This window comes from Loxodonta africana, chromosome 6, assembly GCF_030014295.1.
Source record: "Loxodonta africana isolate mLoxAfr1 chromosome 6, mLoxAfr1.hap2, whole genome shotgun sequence".
NCBI lineage: Eukaryota > Metazoa > Chordata > Mammalia > Proboscidea > Elephantidae > Loxodonta > Loxodonta africana.
The window spans coordinates 120,382,569-120,404,973 of record NC_087347.1 but is presented as its reverse complement, the minus strand read 5'-3'; the positions used below and the strand labels follow the sequence as shown (position 1 = coordinate 120,404,973).

Below are 22,405 nucleotides of genomic sequence, written 5' to 3'. Positions count from 1 at the left end.
CTCATGATCGGCATGCTGGCATTGTTGCTTAGATTATAAATTAATATAGTATTTTTGGAGAGCCAATTTGGTACTATTGGCTAAAAACTAAACACATATATACATAAAATCCACCCTGGTATGCTTTGATATCTAGAAATTTATTTTTAAGGAAATGATCCTAAATAACAAAAAAATTTTAATTATAAGAATATTTATTTCAAAGTCATTTATAATATTGAAAAGTAGGAATAACTGCAATGATGAATAAAACTGGATCCTTTGAATACATTTTAGTGTGTCTACTTGATGGAATGTTAAATAGTTATTAAGATCACATATAAGAACATATTAAATATTAAGACTACTAATAAATGATGTGAGAAAATTCTAAGTTAGTCCTGAAATATTACATATATATGTGTGTGTGTGAAATATATATTTTTACAGTTTGATTGCAATCTGTAGGAGAAAATTTTATGTTTTTAATGTAAAACAGAATTAGAACTATATATGCCAATTGATTAACAGTGCAAGAATGTGGGATGATGAGATTATGGGTGGGTTTTTATATACCATTATTCAGTTTCGATTTTCCTCCATTTTCTAGACTGTACATATAAACCAAGAAAACAAAAAACAAAACCGTCGCTATCAGATCGATTCTGACCCGTAGTGATCATGTAAGGACAGAGTAGAACGGCCCTATAGGGTTTCCAAGGAGCAGCCGGTGGATTCAAACTGCTGACCTTTTGGTTAGAAGCTGTTATCACTTAACCACTGCTCCACTAGGGCTCCACTGTATATATAGCAATCATAAAAGATTAATAAAAGAATGAGTTTTTATGTTAGATATTATATTGAGATAAAGGGACCCAAACTACTTACTCATATTGTGTGTCTACATGTATGTGGGAGTATGTGTGTGTGTTCATTACGTTGAATTGCATTTACCTAAGCACTGACCTCTGACTTACTAACAAAGCAGATTTCATTTTAGCTACATTGCCAAATGGGCATAAATAACCATGTAGTCCTATTCACTTCTCAGTGAGGCAAACCACAAACCCCCTGAACTGCAACCACAAAAGATACAAATGTTTTCTACTTCAATGAAAGCTTTGTTTTAATTTCCATATAGAGGAGGAATAAAGTAGATATACCTGCTCTATCAAATTGGTCTTGTGAACATTTCAGAAATAATGAATTAGACTGCACATCAGGCTGGTTTGACTGGAGGAGAGAGGATAAACCAAAACAAACAAACAAACGAAAAAACCAAACCTGTTGCCGTTGAGTTGATTCTGACACATAGCGACCCTGCAGGGCAGAGAAGAACTGCCCCGTAGGGTTTCCAAGGAGCGGCTGGTAGATTCGAACTGCCAACCTTTTGGTTAGGAGCCAAGTTCTTAACCACGGAGCCAGCAGAGCTCCAAATCTTATAAAGAAACTTCGTTACTTACATAAATATCTCAATTCACACATGCCAGCATCTCCCATACCACACTTTTTAAAATATATAATTTTCCTTCCTAATTTTTGAATAATTTTCTTCTTAAATAGGTATTATACACCTTCCCCTTTCCTTCACTGTACCTTATAAATAGGTATATAATCTTGACCACCTGAGTTTACATACAGCTTTGTGGATATAAAATACTGGGATCTAAAAAGTCAACAAAACACAGTTACCACATTTGGACTGTGTGCTTTATATTTTGGGCCAGAGCACTGCCTTCATATTTATGATAACAAATCTTACTCTTAGCTAGCAAATTTAATCCAATAAATCGGATAAAGCAATTCACTAGTGAAGTTCCTTCAGTTCTCCTAAAAAATGAAAATCTTTCCTTAATCTCAACCTCTTGATATAATCCTTAATAGCTGGATATCAAATTATACATAATTCTATTTATATACAAATACATACATTTATTTCAAACACAGTGTGATAACAATTATACGTTTGTCTATAACCCGTTTTTCTACCTTAATAATATGTTATAAAAATCAGTCTACATTTATACTATGGAAGTTACATATGTCCCAAATTATTTACATCAGGCTTGATTAAAATTAAAGTTAAAATCATGACCAATTATTTTAATAGCACAGACCTTGGACAAGTGTTAAATGTTAAGTTATTGAAACACGATTTTGAGAATTCAAAGCACGGAGTTACCCAAAACATATATATATACAGGATGGTAAAGTCTTGAGAATATGCAGAAATGAGAAGGTTCTAAGGACATAAAATCAGATGGTTTGGAATAGGGATCTTTTGCCAGATTTATATTTATCTTTATCTCGTGTTTGAAATTGAGTCTCGAATAGTCTGCTTGAAAGATTCTCCTATGAGATTCCAGTTTAGCCACGATGGTTTATTTTCTCATGAATGTTTGTCACTAGATATGAAGTTCAAATTGACTCATCAAACTTGTCACATTTAAACTACTCATTATGAACTCACTGATTTTTTACAGTTAAATAAACCTGTGTAAATTGTTAAGCTCCTCTTGAATTTGGAGGAAAATATAAACTTTCCCCCTCCTTTTTTTTTTGGAGAGTCCAAAAAGAAAAAAAAAAAAAAATTGTAGCACAGACTCCAATGTCTATTTGAGAACACATCAAAGAAAAGAAAAAAAACTATTTTAGCCTGTTTTTTAACTCTACATTGTATCTCCTTGTGGTAGTGTGCCATAATTTATTCAACTATCCAATTTTTGATGGACATTTAAGTTGCTTTGAGTACTGGAAACTTTTATACCACTGTAAAAATATTACTTGTACAAAATAAACTGTATGCATTTATTGAAGGAACAAATCTTCTCTAGCTTGTTCTTAGGTCCTTGACAGTAGGGGTTGGATGTTTTTCGTCTATTAAATTCTATATCCCATGGACATGAATTCATTGCCTACATGTGGGGCTCATTAAATTTTGTCCAGTATTGAGACTGTTTTGTGGGAAGGTACACTTTGAATCCACAGCGGTGGATGACCACGTTCATCCTAGAACATCTTTCTCTGGGTCCAGTGAGCAATGCTGACTGAGCTGGGTTATGACTTGGCTTTACATGTATGGAGTGTACGTTCAGATGCCACCGAAATCGGACCTTCAGGAACGTGATGGCAACATGACCAAACCATGGGAAGAAGCAGGTACTTACCTGAACTAGGAACATAGCTATGTGGTGAAATTCTCCACGACCCCCTTGCTTGACAGGAACTGTCATAAAGAATTTGCTGCCATCTCTAGAAAACACAGGCTCTTCATTCTAAAATACAGAAGAGCATATAATGATCCCAAAATGGCATTTGAAATGTGTGTTGCCAGCTATTGGTGTTCATAGGTAAAGAAGAGGTGAATGTTCGTCTGTTCTGGTGTAGCAAGTACAATTTTTAATAAAATTTCTAAAATTCTATAACATTCAATATTTAATATATTGTCTGAAAACCTTTCACTTTGCAGCTCTAATTGCTTGAATGTATATTTCTGATGGTGTATCCACATATGTACTAGAAATATAAAAACCAAAATGTCCCAAAATTGGAGGAATCAATGGAGATCATTTAATTCCAATTTCCCATCCTCAGTGCCCACCTTACACACACACACAAACAGAAATGCCCACCACAACTGTGAATCCTAATTCAGTGTTTCTTTAATTCAATTCTAGTGGCACATTAAATCCATACTATTATTTTTGAAAATTAAACGATGGAAGCTCTGCATATAGATTGCTTTTACTTGCTTCAGGGAAGACATAAAGAAAATGAATTTAGCTGACTAGGCGTTGAATCCTTTCCTGCTGGACTGGTGAGAATGACAATAAAGATCGTATGAAAGTAGGCTTGTGTATGATTTTCTCTTTGGTCTTTAAGTACCTTACAAGGCCTATTTAGATGAACCAGCCCTTCACTAAGCTTTCTGATGCCATTTCTTTCCATTGTTTTTCTTTGTCACTGTGCTCCTACATGCCCCAGGACTTTTGCACTTTCATTCCTACTGTCTGGCTCTTTCTTTTATCTCCTTTATGTCTGTGATCTAATCAATGTCAGTGAGGTATTCCCTGATCACTCTATGCAAAGGGCGATCAGAGAAACAAGATCACTCCAACCCACCCAACATTCCTTATCCCCCTTTGCCTTTTATTTTCCATTGCTTCTGACTCATAGAGACCTTATAGGACACAGTAGAACTCCCTCATAGGGTATCCAAGGCTATAAATCTTTATGGAAGGAGGTTGCCACATCTTTCTCCCACAGAGGGGCTGGTGGGTTCAAATCTCCAACCTTTTTGGTTAGCAGTCAAGAGCTTACCTACTGTGCCACCAGGGCTCCTCCCCTTCTGCCTACTTTCCTTTTTGCTTCCCACATCACCTAACAGCATCTGATCTATTACATTTTATGCATGTTTGTATGCATGTATATAGGCATGCATGCAGTCTTCCTCTAGAATGTAAGTTCCATAAAGTAAGAACCTTATCTATTTCATTGCTGTCTTTCTGGGACCTGGTACAGTGACTGTCACATAGCTTGTGCTCAATAATTATTTAGTGAATAGATAACTATTTTAATACTCTGAGGAGTCTGATTCTAATTTCATGAGTACGAACAGTTCTTGATACTAATATAAGAGTAATGTCATCCTTTCTATCTCACTGACCCGTATGAAAGTATTAGTTAATGCAGGTAATCAATCTAAGACTTTAAAGTAATATTCAACTCAGGGACTGGAAAACTGCATTACTGAGCATATAATCAATACTGATCGGATATTTGAATAATTGGGCAAATCACGTCTTTCAACTATAGTAGAGTTATCAATTCTATTTGTCTCTTATCCTTATGAAATATCACTCTTTTTTCCTCTGAACATGGGGTTTCTCCTGCTTAGAACAACCTTTCTGTCTCCCTTTCTGTTCTAAATTCTACTCATATTTTATTTCAACTCACAGGACAGAGATCCTTTCCAAATTTCTCTTGTTAGGGGTCTTACCTCATAGATTCTAAAAGTACCCTGTATTCACCTCTATCATCGCTTTCCTTATACTCTACTATATTCATCTAAGCATGCTGATCTCATTCACTAGGTGATTAGTAATTAAGTTTTAAATTTCCCTTTTGGGCTACATTGCATAGGATATAGTAGGTGTTTACCATTTTCTTGCTGAATGAATGAATGCATGCAAGAAATGGGCAAAGATATTTATGATATCAGCCTATCCGTCATCTTTATTTCCAACTATTGCCTCCTCCCTTGCCATTCTGTCCTCATGCTTCATTGAAAAACGAAGTGCTTTTTTATGGAATGGGGGTATCTGAGCATTTTCCCTTTCACATCTCTCCTCCCCCAATTTTGGGGTTTTAGAAGTGATTCAGAAAAGGAAGAGATGAAGGTTGCAATGTGAAATGCAAAGCTGGACTTATGACTCCTCCAGCTAGACGATCTCTTGCCACAAACACACAGCTCCATGCAGAGCCTCCCCTGCAATCAAATGAAGGAAGTAGAGACAATCCACTATCCACTTCTATGACCGTAACCAAGTCAGTGCTTGTGACACATAGGGTGATGAAGTGGGCATATAAAAACTCCATCTTTAAGGCAAAATATTATTTACTGGTGACCTCAGCTATAAATCCCTTGAAAGCAAGGCCAAAGATTTCCACTTCTTTCTGTTCTTCCTACTACCCAGGAGTGATTTCATGATAATTGCTATCTCAGAAATCTGCTTCATCTAATTACTACTACCGTGGTCGTGGTCATCCTTTAAATTTTATCTAAGTGTTTCATACAAACTCCCCCAGAGCTTCTGAGAAAAAGTCAACTGTGAAAAACTACCAACTGAATTTTCTTACTGAATAATTGAGAACTTGTTGCTTTGCTTTAAAAAAGTATCTATTAACCATTCACAGATTGGGATTCAAACTTAGGTAGCATAATCATAGAAGAGCCTGCATTATGTAGATATGTGTTAGACAATTATGAATGCCACTAGGAATAAAAACAGGTTTAATAATGCAAGACTATTCAGAATATATCCATATCCATTTTATTTTTCAGTGTGTTTATTTTCAGTAACTTAATTTGGTGGAAGTCAATTATTGACTGTAAAAATCTAGCTTTTTTCCAATTTCATCTACCTAAGATTAAATTGTTTATATTAATAGATATCCATGTTTGTAGACAGAAACATAAACAAAATATATAAAGACATTTGTACATAAAAAAGTTGACGTCAATTCCAACTCACAGTGACCCTATACGACATAGTAGAACTGCCTCATAGAGTTTACAAGGAGCACCTGGTGGATTTGAACTGCTGACCTTTTGGTTAGGAGCCATAGCTCTTAACCATTAGACCACCAGGGTTCCCATGTGTCTATATAAGCAGGTATATAGATAAGTGTAAGGCCTTGGTGACGCAGTGGTTAAGAGCTATGGCTGCTAACCAAAAAGGTCAGAAGTTTGAATCCACCAGCCACTCCCTGGAAACTCTATGGGGCAGTTCTACTCTGTCCTATAAGGTTGCCATGAGTCGGAATCAACTCCATCTCAACAGGTTTGGTTTTGGGTTATATAGTTAAGGATATCTATACTTCAAACAAATAAGAGGTTAGCCTATTTATAATCTTTTTTGCTTTAAAAAAATATTCATTCAATAAATGTTTCTGGCGCTCTTCTGATATAGCAGGGTCTTTTTTTTTATATTAGGCATTTGGATTACAATGGGGAGCAAAAATGGTCCATCTTCCCACCCTCATGGTGCTTAGTAAAATAATGACAGAAATAATTACATAAGGGTTACAAAAAAATTATATTTGACTTTAAGGCAACTTTTATTAGGGTATATAATTTTGTTAGGGTGGTTTGGGGAGTCTTAAGTGGGTGACTTTAGGTGAGATCTGAAAATCGAATAGTCTTCAAATAAGACAATAGTTTATAGAATTCAATTTAGAAGGAAGAGCACATGCAAAGGCCTGGTGCATTAGAGGGCTAATGTGGCTGGAATGGAGGAAATGGATGGAAGGATGATACGACACAGAGCTGGAAAAGCTTTCAATTTAATCTCTGTAGACTACTTTCACAGTGTTGGTCTTCATCTGAAGAACATAAGGAAAAGACAAAAATATTTTGAGTTGGGGGTGGGAGGATGGCGGTGATGTCGGTAATTAGAATCAGATATATATTTAAAAAGGCCCCTCAGTTTGCACTGTGGAGGACACCTTGGCAGGTGCCTCAGAGGCTGAGAGTTCACCAGTTAAGAAAAAACTTCAGTACCTGTAGTTTGAACCTTGATGGTGTTTGTGAAATGGGAGAAAAGTAAATTGACTTGAGAGATCTTTGGAAGTGAAATGAAAGAACTTGTTGATGCATTATAACTGTAGATAAGGATGATGAAAGTTTCAAGAATGACTACTAGGTTTCTGGTTTCAGTAGATGGACAGATATCATTTACTTCTGTGACTAGACAAAATAAGACTGGAAGAGAAATGTGTTCAGTTTGAACCTTTGGAGTTTGCAGTTACTTTGATAAATATAGGAGGAGATGCCAGCATGAATTCGAATGTTTCAGAACTCAGAATAGTGGCTGGGGCTGTATGTTTGGAGGCATCAATATACGGGTGATAACTGAAACCATAGATGTCTATAATACTTAGAGAAAGACTATAAAATAAAAGAGGTCTGTAAAAAACAAAACAAATCAAAACCAAACAAAACACTACCCTTTGCAAAAACTACAGATGGGGCTAATATTAAAATGGACTCAGCCATATTTGGGCAATCTACTTATATTTCCTTCTGAAATGTCCAGAATAAGCTCATGTTGTATATTTCGGTATTGTCATTCTATCACGTTCATCTACATTTCAACCTCATTTCGGCACAAACTAGCTTTATGGACTAGAATATACCTTCTAATTAAAGGAGTATTCATCTCAAAGATCTCCTCATGAATGATCTCCACATGACCAGTTTATGTAGAGGTTTATCAGTTTTCTGGATAATTTGAGTAAGGTTGATGGTTCCTAGTTTTGATGGTTCACAATGCTTTGTCCTTCATTCTTACAAAGTTTACCTTATCTGAATGATCCTGAAAATGGACTCTGGTAGTTATTCTACAAGTTAAGTCCCATAAAAACCAGTGCAACCTTTCACAGATGACATCACAAACAGCTCAAATTATAAGTAATATTTTAAAAGAAAAGACTCACTTGGAAAAATATACCAAAACTTTAAAGGCACATTATTGAGACAAATTTTAGAGAAAGTTATCACACAACAAATGGGTGAATGGGATGGCCACCATGGCCAAATGTGACATAAAGATACTACATATACTATACCTGTTTAGAGAGCCACGTATCTGATGTCATCTCAAATTTCTGAAACAAACAAACCAAAGAATTAACCCCGTGAAGCATCTAAAGACCAAAATGAGCATAGATTAAGTTTTTTCACACTGTTATCCTTCAGGCATTTTTTTTTTTCTCTTCAGTTGGTGAAATACCATGAGAGATACCATTGTTATTATTGATTTAAACTAAACGAATAAGTAGAGAATTAGGATTAAATGATAGTTTAATTATAAAGTTTGTTCTTTGGTGAATTCTTTCAGAATTCCCAGAAGTATTTCTCCAGGGATAGAAGATCATTTCCCAGCTCTGATTGATTACCTCACTTAAACTGTTTTGAAACACCAGTGTCTCATTTCACCTCCAGGCATCATCAGGACAAGATTTGTAAATTCTTCAAACGAACTGGGCTAACAGCCAGGAATAAAATTAAAAGGTAGACATTCGTTCAATATTCAATATGCCCTTCAGCATAGGTTGTTTTTCTGTTGTTGTCTTTTATTTATTTTTTTTTATCAGTACTATTTCAGTTTTAGGGAAAAAAAAAAAAATTAGACATTTGAAATGCCAAAATTATATGTTCATTCCAAATGGCCTTTCAAAGGACCAGAACCAAAATCACACTGCTTAAAAAAAAAGACTAATCTAATGTGAATGTTAAATATGTATAATATGTATAGGCAGATAAAATAAAATTTTAGTAATACCATTCACATGTAATGAATTATGAACTATCTTGTAGTTTTCTGAGAAAACGAACGTATAAAAAAGTATACAATTTAAGAAAAGTACATCAGAATATATTACATAGGTACTCACTTCAAAGTGTTAATAATAGTAATACCTTTACAAATTTCTTTCTTTTTATTAGTTTCTCTTACTGAACTTATATTATTATTATATTATAATTGACCACTTTCTCTTTTTAGAGTTTTCTTATCAATAGATTTGGGCTGCATGCAGACATTAGCTAAATCATTTCCTTGATTCTCTGTACCTCAGCAATAACTTTTCTTGGTATCTATAAAACAGAGACTTAAAATGCATACCAGTGACTCTGCTTGTTTGTATCACCAATATTTTCAGAATTCATGAGAGTATAAAACTTCACATGCTATTATTTGCCTCATGATTTCAATTATGGCAGAAAGTAAACTGCCTTTTTACCTCCAGAAATTGAATAGAAATATAATAGCATGTCAATAAGTTGTCAAATCAATAATACAATAGGGTTTTTTATCACTATGTTCTATTGAACCCTTTTAATATAATCTTGCAGTTACTAGTATATAACAAAAACCATTTCAATTATTCTATATAGAGAAGGTGATGGACTTTCTTTGATTAACTAGAATATGTTTCGTACTTCAATTTTTAAGTGACTCAGTGACCGGTTGTACCAGAAACCATGCAGAATGCTTTAACAAATAACTAGGGAAAGCTTGTAAGCTAGCTAGATGGAGAGGATGAACCTGGGAACTCAATAGCACAAGCTAAATGTAAAGAGGATCAGTCAGTCTAATAAATAAATGTTCCATTCAACTACCTCTTGTTTCCACATCTTCGTCAATCATTCCCATCAAAGAGAAACTTCTGCTTTTTTATTTCTCATTTCAGACCATTTAAAATTAGGTTTTAAAAATATATTGAAGTATAATTTACAAGCAGTGAAACGTTCAGATCTTAAGGGTACAATCTGATGAGTTTTGACAAATCCATTCGCATCCCATCGAGATATAGGACACTTACATCTCCCCATAGGATCCTTCATGCCCCCTTCCTCATGGTACCCAAAAGACAACCACTGTTCTGGTTTCTTTCCCCATAGATTAATTTTGGTTATTTTAGAAATTCAGATAATTTAAGTCATGCATTATATACTGTTTTTGTATAAGGCTTCTTTCATACCATATGTTTTTCAGATTCATTCATTTTACTGAATGCATCCATAATCTGTTGCTTTTCCATTGCTGAGTAGACTAACATAGTATATATAATTAGACCTCATTATTTTTTATCCATTCTGTACTAATGGGTAATTAGGTTGTCTCCAGTTTTTAGCTGTCGTGAATAAAGCTACTATAAAGATTGTGGATACATGTTTTTATTTCTTGTGCAAATACTCGGGAATGGAATTAATGGGTCTTAGAAGACGGAATCAACTCAATGGCAGTGGGTTTGGTTTTGGTTTTTGGTTTAGGGTATATATGTTTAACTTTATTAGAAACTATGAAATCATTTTCTAAAGAAATTCTGCCATTTTATACTCCCAGAACAAAGAATAATTCCAGTTCTTCAGATCCTTATCAAAAGATGATGTTGTCACCTTTTTTATTGTTTTTCTTTTTAATTTTAGTCCTTCTAATGGGTATGTGGAGCCCTGGTGGCATAGTGGTTAAGAGCTCGGCTGCTAACCAAAAGGTTGCCAGTTCAAAATCCACGTACTCCTGGGAAACCCTATAGGGCAGTTCTACTCTGTCCTATAGGGTTGCTATGAGTTGGAACCAACTCAATGGCACCTAACAACAACAAGAACAAGGGGATATGTGGAGTACCTGGATGGCACAGATGGTTAAGAGCTTGACTACTAACTGAAAGGTTGGCAGTTCAAAACCACCTAGAGGCACCTAGAAAAAAAGGCCTGGTGATTACCTTCTGAAAGGCTACCGCCTTGAAAACCCTATGCTGTCCAGTTCTAGTCTACACACATGTGGTTGCCATGAGTTGCAACGGACTAGAAGGCAATGGGTTTGGTATTTTAGTGGATATCTAGTGTTATTGTGATTTTAATCTACATTTTCCTGATGTCTAATAATGTTGAACATTTTTCATATGTTTATTGGCCATAACTATATCTTCCTTTAAAAGTGTGTTTACATCTTTTGACTTTTTTTAAAATGAGATGTGAAAATTCTTTATTTATTCCTTTATCAGATACACATTTTGCAAAACATTTTCTCCCAGTGTATGGCTTGCCTATTCATTTCCTTGACAGAGTCTTTGATGACCCAACACCCAGTGCTGTCTAGTCGATTCCAACTCATAGCGAGAGAAGTTTCTAATTTTGGTGATGTCCAATATTTTGTTTTTTATGGTTATTGCTTCCTCTGTTCTAAGAAGTTGTTGCCTGTTGAAGACACTGAAGTTATAATCCCATATATTCCTTTAGGGATTTCCAGTATTAGCTCTCAGATTTAAGACTGATTTACGTCCAATTAATTTTAGAATATGGTCTGAGGGTCTGAGATAGCAGTCGGACTTTTTTTTTTTCTTCTTTTCTCCTTATGGATACTAGTTGTTCTAGCACCATTTTCCTTCATGGAATTGCTTTGAAGTCTATGTTGAAAATCAACTGATGATATAAATGTGTATCTATTTTTGCAATCTCTATTCAGTTCAATTGATCTATTGAGTGTCCATATGCCTGCCTACACCAGAATCTCTTGATTACTGTGGCCTTCTAGTTACACTTGAATTTGGGTAGTGACTCTTCCAACTTTGTTCTTTTCACATGATTGTTTTGGCTCTTTCAGGTCCTTTGAATTTCCATATAAATCTTACAATCACTTTGTTTCTACAAAAAGAGCCTACTGATATTTTAATTGAGATTATACTGAAAGGACAGTTCAATTTGAGTAGAACTGATGCTTAAAAATACAAGACTTTGAATTAAAAACATGCCAAAGCTTCCATTTATTTAGGCCTTTTTAAAATTCCTCTCAATGATGCAGTTTTCAATATTGAAATTTTACAAAATAACTGTTAAACTTATTCCAAAGTATTTAATGTACTAAAGACTTTTAATGGTATTTTAATTTACTTTCTATTGAATTATAGAAATAGATTTGTTCTTTTAAAATTATTTATTCCAAAATAAGTGCAAATGTACAGAGAAGTTACAAAACCAAGAAAAAAACAAACCCACTGCCATTGAGTCGATTCCAACTCATAGTGACCCTATAGGACAGAGTAGAACTGTACCACAGAGTTTCCAAGGAGCACATAGTGGATTTGAACTTCTGATCTTTTGGTTAGCAGCCATACAAAAAAATTCTCCATACCGCATACACATGTTTACCATTGTTTGTATCTTGCCCCATTTATTTTATCATTCTATTTCTCTCTCTACTTTTTCTAAGCCAATTGAGAGAAAGGTGGAGGTACACTTTTTCAAAACCAAATGAAGAAGTGCTAGAAGTGTATTTATTTTCCAATCCACTTAATAGCAAGTTGGAGGTATTGTTCTCATGTATCCCTAATATATGACTGACTAGTTCATGAGAAAATTACACTCTCTTATATAAAAAAAATTATCAAAGAGTAGGAAATATAATACACAGTTGATGGTGATATATTAAACTGTTGTCTTGCATTCTTTTAATGCAAGAAATGTTAACATTTCTTACTTTTTATGTACACAATCATGTCACCCACAAATACAATTTTACTTCTTCCTTACCAATGATTCTCATATTTATTCCTTGCCAAGTTGCTCTGGTTAGGACCTCCAGTGAAAGGGTACATAAGAGTCAGGGTACATGCTCTTGCCTTACTCCTGATCTTAAAGTGACTGAGATCACTAGTTCACCATTAGCTATGATATTTCCTGAGGGTATTCATGGATATCTTTTTCTAAGATTGGTAATGTTTCCTTCTATTCTTTTATTTGAAGTTTATTATCATGATTGAGTGTTGAATTTTGTCCTCTGCTTTTTCTGTATCTACTAATTATTTTTCATTGTTCTTTTAATATGATGAATCATATCGATTAATTTTCAATATTAAGCCCACCTTGAGTTCCTGGGACAAATATATTTGGCCAGGATGAACTACTATTCTGTATTGATAGTGCTGGATCCGATGCAGTGATGTGTTCAAGGAATTGTTGTATGTGTGTTCATGAGAAATATCAGCCTAAAAGTGTTGTTTGCAAGAGGCAGATTGAGTGAAAGCTTGAAAATGTTAGTTGTTAAATAATCTTGGGATCCTTTCCTCAAGTACCAGGTATATAATATAAGATAGCAATTCAAACTGATTGCACGATTACCTCTGCAAGCACCTTAAAAAATGACACATATAGAATTTATTGCAGAGTTTTAAAAATTAGAAATTGAAATAAAACCTGCTTTCAAAACACAATGGTTTGATATTATTTTTTTTCCTTTCAACTCTTCTTTATTCATTTAAGGATAGAGGCATCTCTGTGATTTGATAAAACTAATCTGAACTACAGGAAAAAATAAATTTTGGAATGTGTTTTAAAAAGACAAGAAAGAAATAGCCCGTTTTCTGAAGTTAATTAAAGCCAAAATATGAAAAGATGTCCCAGATTTGAGAATGAATCTAACGTGACTTGGATTACTCTTTATGCTCTATAGCTATTCATTTATTTATTTTTTAAGCTCAGTTTATATTTTCTGCTTATATGGGAGCTTTATCGGTTAAAGAATACACTCTCAATAGAACTTTTTTTTTCCCCTACTAAATTGGAAAGTTAAATATTGAAGACTTTGTACAAACAATTTCCAGATTTCCTTTTGGAGGGTAACATAAACTACTTCATTTTCAACACAAAATAAAAATATAGTGTACTCACTCTGCTACAAGCCCCAGTAGTGGTCTCACAGATTGTGAGGACGGAGATGTTCTGAGGTCGGTTTAACCATCTTACCACTGTCTTGGTATTGCTTACCCATTTAACCAGAGTGATATAATATTCTCTAGATTGGAAACAAAATGAAAATTCATGTTTAGAGCCAGAGATTCTGTACAGCACCAATGACATACACTTGTTATTTTATAAGCAAGGATAACTGGAACTCTATAAGAAAGCCAAAACATATTAACTTCTATTTATGCATCTATACGTACATCTGATCTTTTAAATAGGCACATATATTAATATAAATATATGTGTACATTTATGTACACATGCTCTGTTACATACATATACACATATACAGAAAATTTAGCAATACATTTGAGTGAATTATTTCCAAGAAAATAAATCCATGGAAAAATTAAAAACAAAAACAAATCAGGATGATAGAGATTTGTTAAGAAACCCTACTGGTGCAACAGTTAAGCACTTGGTTGCTCACCCGGTGGCTCTATGGTAGAAAAGATCTAGCAATCTACTCCCTTAAAGGTTGCGACCTTAGAAAACCCTGTGGAGCAGTTCTACTCTGTCACTTTGGGTCACTATGAGTCAAAAATTGACTTGAGAACACCTAACAACAAAAGATTGGTAAAAAATTTGTGATTGTCTCTTAATTACGGATTTGTAAAACAACCATACATCATCTAAGCTTCATTTTATTTCTTTAAAAAAAACCCAATAATCAGTTAGGCAATAACCACTTATAATTAATAACCAATTAAAAGGCAATAATCAATTAAGTAACCAATCAAATTCCTTCTCATCTTCATAATTATTTCTTCTGCATTAGCTCTATGCCGTAAATGTTATTTTTTGATCTTTGTCAGTTCTGGACCAAGTGCTCTGGCCAATCTTTTATCCATGACATTTTCCCTGCAGTTGTAGATACCTTCTTTCTTTGAAACAGTTTAAAATAAAGAAGGAATCAAACTGAAGAGGATGAGATGCTATCGTATTGTTGGTAGAGTGAGGATGCTCAGGAATAGGGTTTACGATATACTCAGGGTGGTTATAGATTGGGAAAACTTTATGTATTTTTCTCTTTGATACGCTGTAGATTATACATTTAGAGATTTGCGTAACGTGTCACAAAATCCCCATCCACACCCAGTAAAATGCAATCATTAATAATGATTCAGCTTTTGCTAAAAAGAACAAAACACAACTTTCCTGCAAACTTGCCCCAGTTTCAGAAAAGATGAGAAGCCTTAGAAATGGCTTGTAAGGTGATGTCCGTGAGTATGGTTTTAAAACTAGTCAGCCTAGTTTTTTATTTTTTTTGTGTGCTTTAAGTGAAAGTTTACAAATAAAGTCAGTCTCTCATACAAAAACTTTTCACACCTTGCTATGTAACCCTAGCTGCTCTTTCCCAATTGTCACAGCATACTCCTCCTCTCCACCCTGTATTCCCTTGTCCATTTGGCCAGCTCCTGTCCTCCTCTGGCTTCTCATCTCCCCTCCAGACAGGAGCTGCCCACATAGTCTCATGTGTCTACTTGAGCCAAGAAGTTCACTCCTCACCAGTACCATTTTCTATATTATAGTCCAGTCCAATCCCTGTCTGAAGAGTTGGTTTCATGAATCGTTCCAGTCTTGGGCTAACAGAGGGTCTGGGGAACATGACCTCTGGGGTCCCTCCAGTCTCAGTCAGATCATTAAGTCTGGTCTTTTTATGAGAGTTTGAGGTCTGCGTTCCACTGCTCCCCTGCTCCATCCACGGTTCTCTGTAATCAACTTAGTTTTTATGTGACGTAGAAAAAGTAACCTACAACAGAAAAAGCTTGTGATACAAATCACCTGCCCTTAGACACATCTGGGTTAGACTTCCAGCTACATGCACCTTACATTTCTAACTTTACTGAGCAGTAACGACTTCCTTCAGTAAACCTGTTAGCCTGTCAAACTGAAGATGTCAGTAGAAGGGCAAGTGTAACTTGTCATCCTGCAAAGCCTGCCATATTTTCTTCAACAATCTCTTCAAGACATCTGGCAGCTTTCACAACCAGCTGAGCTCAAATTGCCTAGAAGCTCAGTGGAATCATAACATGAAGTGTCCTAAATAGAGTTAGCAAGACAACCTAGCAAGCAGCTGCTGGAGGCATTGTCTGGGCCCAAATCAATGTGCCTTGTATCACGAAAAGAACAACGTCTTGTTCACTTGTACTGTGTTTTGTTTAAGCTGATTTATTGTACAATCATTACCATGTTTGGCAGTGTGAATATTAAAAAGCACAAATGTAAGTTTTAACCTTTAATGGATTTATCAAGAGAAATTAGTATGGAAAAAATGATGGTGGGTAGTATAATCACTCAGGAAAATAAGAGCTAAATGGAGTACTTTATTCTGAAAATACATATTTTTGATTAATTGGTAAACATGCTGTCTGAAAGTAAAGTAAAACTTAGTCTGGTTACTGTAAACAGCTAACCAAAGAATGCAAAATCAAGGAGAATTTATGGAAAATTCAGACAGGGCAGATATATAGAAGATTCTCAACCCCAGTCATAAATGTGTTCTAATTAGTTAAGTTGAATAATATTATATTTTGTGCCAAGCATGATGACAAGTTAACATGAATGATTTTAAAAATAAATAACACTACCAACAAAAAGCAGAATTTAAATAGTCATCCGAGTTTTGTGGCTCTTAACATAGCCCTCACGTGAAATGTAGCCAGAACACCTCCTTTGTAACTGCCTCTGCAGAATTTGACAGGTTATATTTATTACCCATGACAGAAAATCTTGACTTTTAAAAGGATTTGATATTTGGAAAACAATTACAAGCCAGCCAGTGCAAAACTGGTGAATAAACTATTTTAAAGGAAACACTAACTTAGATGTAAAATTGAAAGTTAAAAATCATTAATTTATAGTCATACTTCTACTTGACTAAATAATCTGATCATTCCCTTATGCTTCTCCATGATTAAATAATCGTCTTCTTGCAGGTTAGTACATAGTGCTTTTTATGTTCATAAGCTAAACTTAGTTTTACGTGAGATAACACAGAACTCACTTTTCTACACTGAGGATAAGGCTGCTCAGATAAGAGCAATTTGAAAAGAGTGAGAATTCTCTCAAAAACTGAATCTGCAGAGCCATACTAGGGCAATTTAAAACCATTGAAATTTCCATAGTAGATTGTTGGAAATGCCTCAGATGGAAGCTAAAGTAGAGCTTGACACACAGAGATATCAACTAACTTAATCACATCCTGTATTCTTTCATTTCTTGCCCCAGCATCCTAGGATACCCTTATGATTCATACCTACTTATTCTAACTTGCTTATAAATGCTAAGGCTTCCCCTGAACTGAGGGGCGGCATAGGGAAGTGCCCTTACCTGGAAATGTCCCCTTCTTTGACCTGCCTGCTGCAGATGTGGTTGTCCTCCAGATATTCCATCTCATGAACACATTAAATCTGGTGTCTCACAACCAGGGGCCAGTGAAAGTGTCCCTTCATTATAACTGGCTTTCCTGCTTGTTCCTAGTCTCCATGGCTCTGGATTTCCCAGGAAGTCATCGAGGATCTCTTGAGCCACAGAGGCAGAAACAAGTGGGTTAGATGGATTGCACTCAAGTCAACAGAGACTTTCTATCAGCTGGGTGGTCTGAAACAGGAGATCTAAGTGCCCACATGGGTATGCTGAAATGGAGGCCCCACCATCATCAGCAGACGGGTACGTTAGCTACCAACCTGTGTTTTAACTGGCTCCCTGTCTAATCCCTACTCTGTGTTCACAGAAAAATGTTTGGATAAATTAGTTACTTTGCGTTTTTTTTTTTTTTTTTTAGATAACCCAGGATTTCTACTCAGAAGTATAATGTGACGGCACTCGTGGCAAACTCATAGCTAGTGCCTGCAAATATACAAAAAAAATAGTGGCTGTCAAGCTGATTTTGGCTCGTGGTGACCTCATGTGTGTTTGTGTGCTCCATAGGGTTTTCAATGGCTGATTTTTCAAAAGTAAATTGTCAGACCTTTATTCTATTATGCCTCTGGGTGGATTCAAACCACCAACCTTTCAGTTAGCAGCTCAGCACGTTAAATGCTTGCACCACTCAGGGACTCTGTTGTTGTTAGGTGCCATCGGGTCAGTTCTGACTCATAGTGACCCTGTGTACCACAGAATGAAACACTACCTGGTCCTGTGCCATGCTTACAATCATTGTTACGCTTGAGCCCATTGTTGCAGCCACTGTGTCAATCCATCTTTTTGAGGTTCTTCCTCTTTTCCGATGACCCTCTACTTTACCAAGCATGATGTCCTTCTCCAGGGACTGATTCCTCCTGACAACATGTACAAAGTATATAAGATGCAGTCTTGTCATCCTTGCTTCTAAGGAGCATTCTGGTTGTACTTCTCCTAAGACAGAATTGTTCTTTCTTTTGGCAGTCTTTGGTATATTGAATATTCTTTGCCAACACCACAATTCAAAAGTGTCTATTCTTCTTTGGTTTTCCTTATTCATAGTCCAACTTTCACATGCTTATGATGCAATTGAAAATACCGTGGCTTGAGTCAGGCGCACCTTAATCTTCAATTTGACATCTTTGCTTTCCAACACTGTAAAGAGGTTCTTTGTAGCAGATTTGCCCAATGCAATGCATCTTTTGATTTCTTTACTGCTGCTTCCATGGCTGATGATTGTGGATCCAAGTAAAATGAAATCTTTGACAACCTCAAACTTTTCTCCGTTTATCATGATGTTGCTTTTTGGTCCAGCTGTGACGATTTTTGTTTTATGTTGAGGTGCAATCCATACTGAAGGCTGTGGTCTTTGATCTTCGTTAGTAAGTGCTTCAAGTCCTCTTCACTTTCAGCAAGCAAGGTTGTGTCATCTGCATAACACAGATTGCTAATGAGTCTTCCTCCCATCCTGATGCCCCTTCTTTTTCATATAGTCCAGCTTCTCATATTATTTGCTCAGCATACAGATTGAATAGGTATGGTGAAAGAATACACCCCTGACGCATACCTTTCCTGACTTTAAACCACACAGTATCCCCTCTTTCTGTCTGAATGACTGCTTCTTGATCTGTGTACAGGTTCCTCATGAGCACAATTAAGTGTTCTGGAATTCCCATTCTAGGCAATATTATCTGTAATTTGTTACGATAGACAGTGGAGTGCCTTTGCATAGTCATTAAAACACAGGTAAACATCCTTCTGGTAATTTCTACTTTCAGCCAGGGTCCATATGACATCAGCAATGATATCCCTTGTTCCATGTCCTCTTCTGAATCTGGCCTGAATTTCTGGCAGTTCCCTGTCAATGTACTGCTGCAGCCACTTTTGAATGATCTTCAGCAAAATTTTGTTTGCATGTGATATAAATGATATTGTTCAATAATTTCTGCATTCAGCGGGATCACCTTTATGGTTTTTGGTTTTTGTCCAGGAACTCTAGTACCCTAACAAAACTTCTCCTAACAAGTATGCATTATTGAAAGAGGGTAATTTAGGACACTTCGAGGAACACAGATAAAGGTGTGAATTATATTTTCTTGGAAGGTTCAGAGATTCATTCAAAGAATATGAGATGTAGGCCAGTCATACTTTCGTGAGATGGAAAGGGAAAGCATGGCAATGATGCAGGGCAAGAATAAGGCCCAGAGTGAGTGCCATGCCAGCGATGCAGACCAAGAACAATTGACTACAGAAGGCCAGTGACCACAGAAAGATTTCAATTGATCAAAATAATACAAAATAATGAGAAACTGAATCTACAAAATAATAAGAAACAAAGCACTGCCTTCATTCTGCAGTCAAGAGATATCTGAACACAAAAGATAGTGCATCGCTCCCAAGAAATAGTGTGACACCTACCTGATTCGTGGAGAAATCTACAGGAGTCATTATCACAAAAAAAAATTAAATGTTTTCCATTAAAACTTAATTGTATGTCTTCAAATCCATTCCCAAAATTTCCAATAAAAGCATGAATTCTCATAATACCTTGAACTCTTAGTTTAACAATTTGCAAGATATTTCTTTCCCTTCAGATGAGATGATGTACCTAACCCCCACTGGGCGTGGAATACTCAACAAGGAGCATTATGTCAGTTCCTACTGTGCTCCATTCAGAATCAATACAGACCAGGATTCAAACAAAGGCAAGAGAATGAACTGAACTATAACTGAAGAAAAGTTTTACTTGTTTGCTGAATAGTCCTTTACCTGAATCAAGAATAAATAAAAAAGCCAAGTGAATGGAGAAGGAATGGTGAAAATAATGTAAAAAATAAATAAATTGCGTCTTTCACCAGGTTATTTTTACCCTCATAATTTCTTTTTAAAACCATAAAAAGTTAAAATTTATATTCTTTGACTAGAGTATGAATGTTTGATTGAAAGGGAAGTTCTACTGAATGTTGATACTAGCTTGGGAGCCTTTTTCTAATATAGTTATAAACACTGGTTACTCTCAATGAATCAACTAACTCAACCAAATTAAAATCAAGGGACCAAAACAAATGACCAAAGACCTTCAACTTTAAAACACACCTTGTTCTCTGGAGTGAGGATCAGGGAATATAGTTTATAAATTAACTTGTCGGGAAAAAAAAAAAAAGTTTATTTATCTTAATGCACATATAAATATATCTGAATGTTATTTTTGTCATTGTTGTTGTTAGCTGTCATGGAGTCAATTCTGACTCCTGGAGACCCCACGTGTGCCGAGTACAACTGGGCTTTATAGGATTTTCACGGCTGTGAGCATTCAGAAGTAGATTGCCAGGTCTGTCTTCTGAGTGCCTCTGGGTGGGTTCAAACTGCCAACCTCTCGGCTAGTAGTTAAGTGATTAGCCGTTTGAGCCACCCAGGTACTCCTATTGGGTAGTTTTATTAGAAAGAAGAAAGCTAAGGGATTGTCGTATATAAAGTTCAGGAAAGTAGGCAGTACTAAAAAGGAGAAAAAGACTTTTTGTACCTGCACTGAGGAATAGAACATGGTTTACTTACTGAATGCCGTTATACATATAATCTGAAGGAATATAAAGCTATAGAGCAGATATTTTCTAGGATACCAAAAAAGAGTAAAATTGTAAACTATTATAGAGTAAATTAATTTGGGGGGTATTCTATTATTGAGCTTCTAGAAAGTATCTCAAATGATATAGATAATGTCAAGAAAACGCAAACTCCAAAAAGAATGAAGAGAAGGCATTTGGTGGCCTTAACAGGCATAAGTAAAGTATGTTAGTAATGACTCAATTTACATATTTTTACATTTTAGAAAATAAAAATAATTTGATATGGCTTGGAGATCATGGGGTACTAATACTACTGAAGTATTCAGCTGCTACTCCTCCTTCCTGCTCTACAAATACAGGCCACAGCAGGTTTCCTAAGTGTGACCGCCAGTTTGTCCCTTCAGTCCTGGGCAGTATTAGCTTTCTGCGTTGCAGACTCTATGTTGTTTCCCAATTCCTTGTCAGTTTCTCCTTAGTTAGTATTGCACACACTTTTGTTAATAGTCCTTAGCTACATTTCCATTACTCCTTTTTACTGTGTCATGTTTTTATTTCTAGTACTCTGATGGATAGATTTTGAAAAATCATATGCCCTTATAGGTCGCAAGCATGTATCTAACTAGGAGGGCATGAAAGCTTCCTAGCAAATTTCCATGTCTCAAGAATTAATATCAAATATTATATTGCTAATCTTAAAATCAAAGAAAAAGAATAGTTTTTTTTTTCTCTATCTTCTATGCAGGTAGGTGAATGCAGCTTCCCCCTCCCCCACCCACACCATGGATTGTATCTATTTTGTTCATGTTTTTAAGAGCCTCTGGGCCCATTCATGTAATACCTGTGCTCAGAGTGGCTAGATGCAGTTGTTATAAAATCCATTGATTACCCTTCTTTTCTATGAGCTTTCAGTAGGAATGAATGAAGAAGGACATGAAGTTCTCTAACACTGAAGCATGGGAAATATGTGAACAGACCAGGTTTTAATTTTGATTTTTAGTTTATACTTTGATGCGTTTCACGACTCAATTGGTACTTACATAACGCCATAGGGCAGAAGGAGAAAAATTGCTATACATATTATATCCCAAACCCACTGCTGTTGAGTCAATTCCCACTCATAGTGACCCTATAGGACAGAGTAGAACTGCCCCATAGAGTTTCCAAGGAGTGCCTGGCGGATTCGAACTGCCGACCTTTTGGTTAGCAGCCATAGCACTTAACCGCTACGTCACATATTATTTAGATAAGATATTACATGACTTTCTACAAATTGAAGATCAAATTCATTGCTAAACCAATATGCCTGCACTACATCTAAGGGTTTTTTCTTCCCAGTTTTTTTCCGTGCTCTTAGTGGACACAGTATATTAGCCTGTTTACTAGACTTTGCAATGGGTGACTAATTTGGTCATATTTTACTTCAAAG

The 22,405-nt window shown here is 35.6% G+C and overlaps 1 protein-coding gene across 1 annotated transcript in view; it reads right to left on the bottom strand.

Moving 5' to 3' along the window:
• DPP10 (dipeptidyl peptidase like 10) overlaps nucleotides 1-22,405 on the bottom strand; it is an 833,411-nt gene that overhangs the window by 67,544 nt on the left and 743,462 nt on the right. The window contains exons 11-13 of the mRNA XM_003405871.3: nucleotides 13,934-14,057; nucleotides 8,329-8,367; nucleotides 3,147-3,254 (exon numbers count right to left, since the gene is read on the bottom strand). Coding sequence (XP_003405919.2) covers nucleotides 3,147-3,254; nucleotides 8,329-8,367; nucleotides 13,934-14,057 — 271 coding nt within the window. The remainder of the gene's footprint in view (nucleotides 1-3,146; nucleotides 3,255-8,328; nucleotides 8,368-13,933; nucleotides 14,058-22,405) is intronic.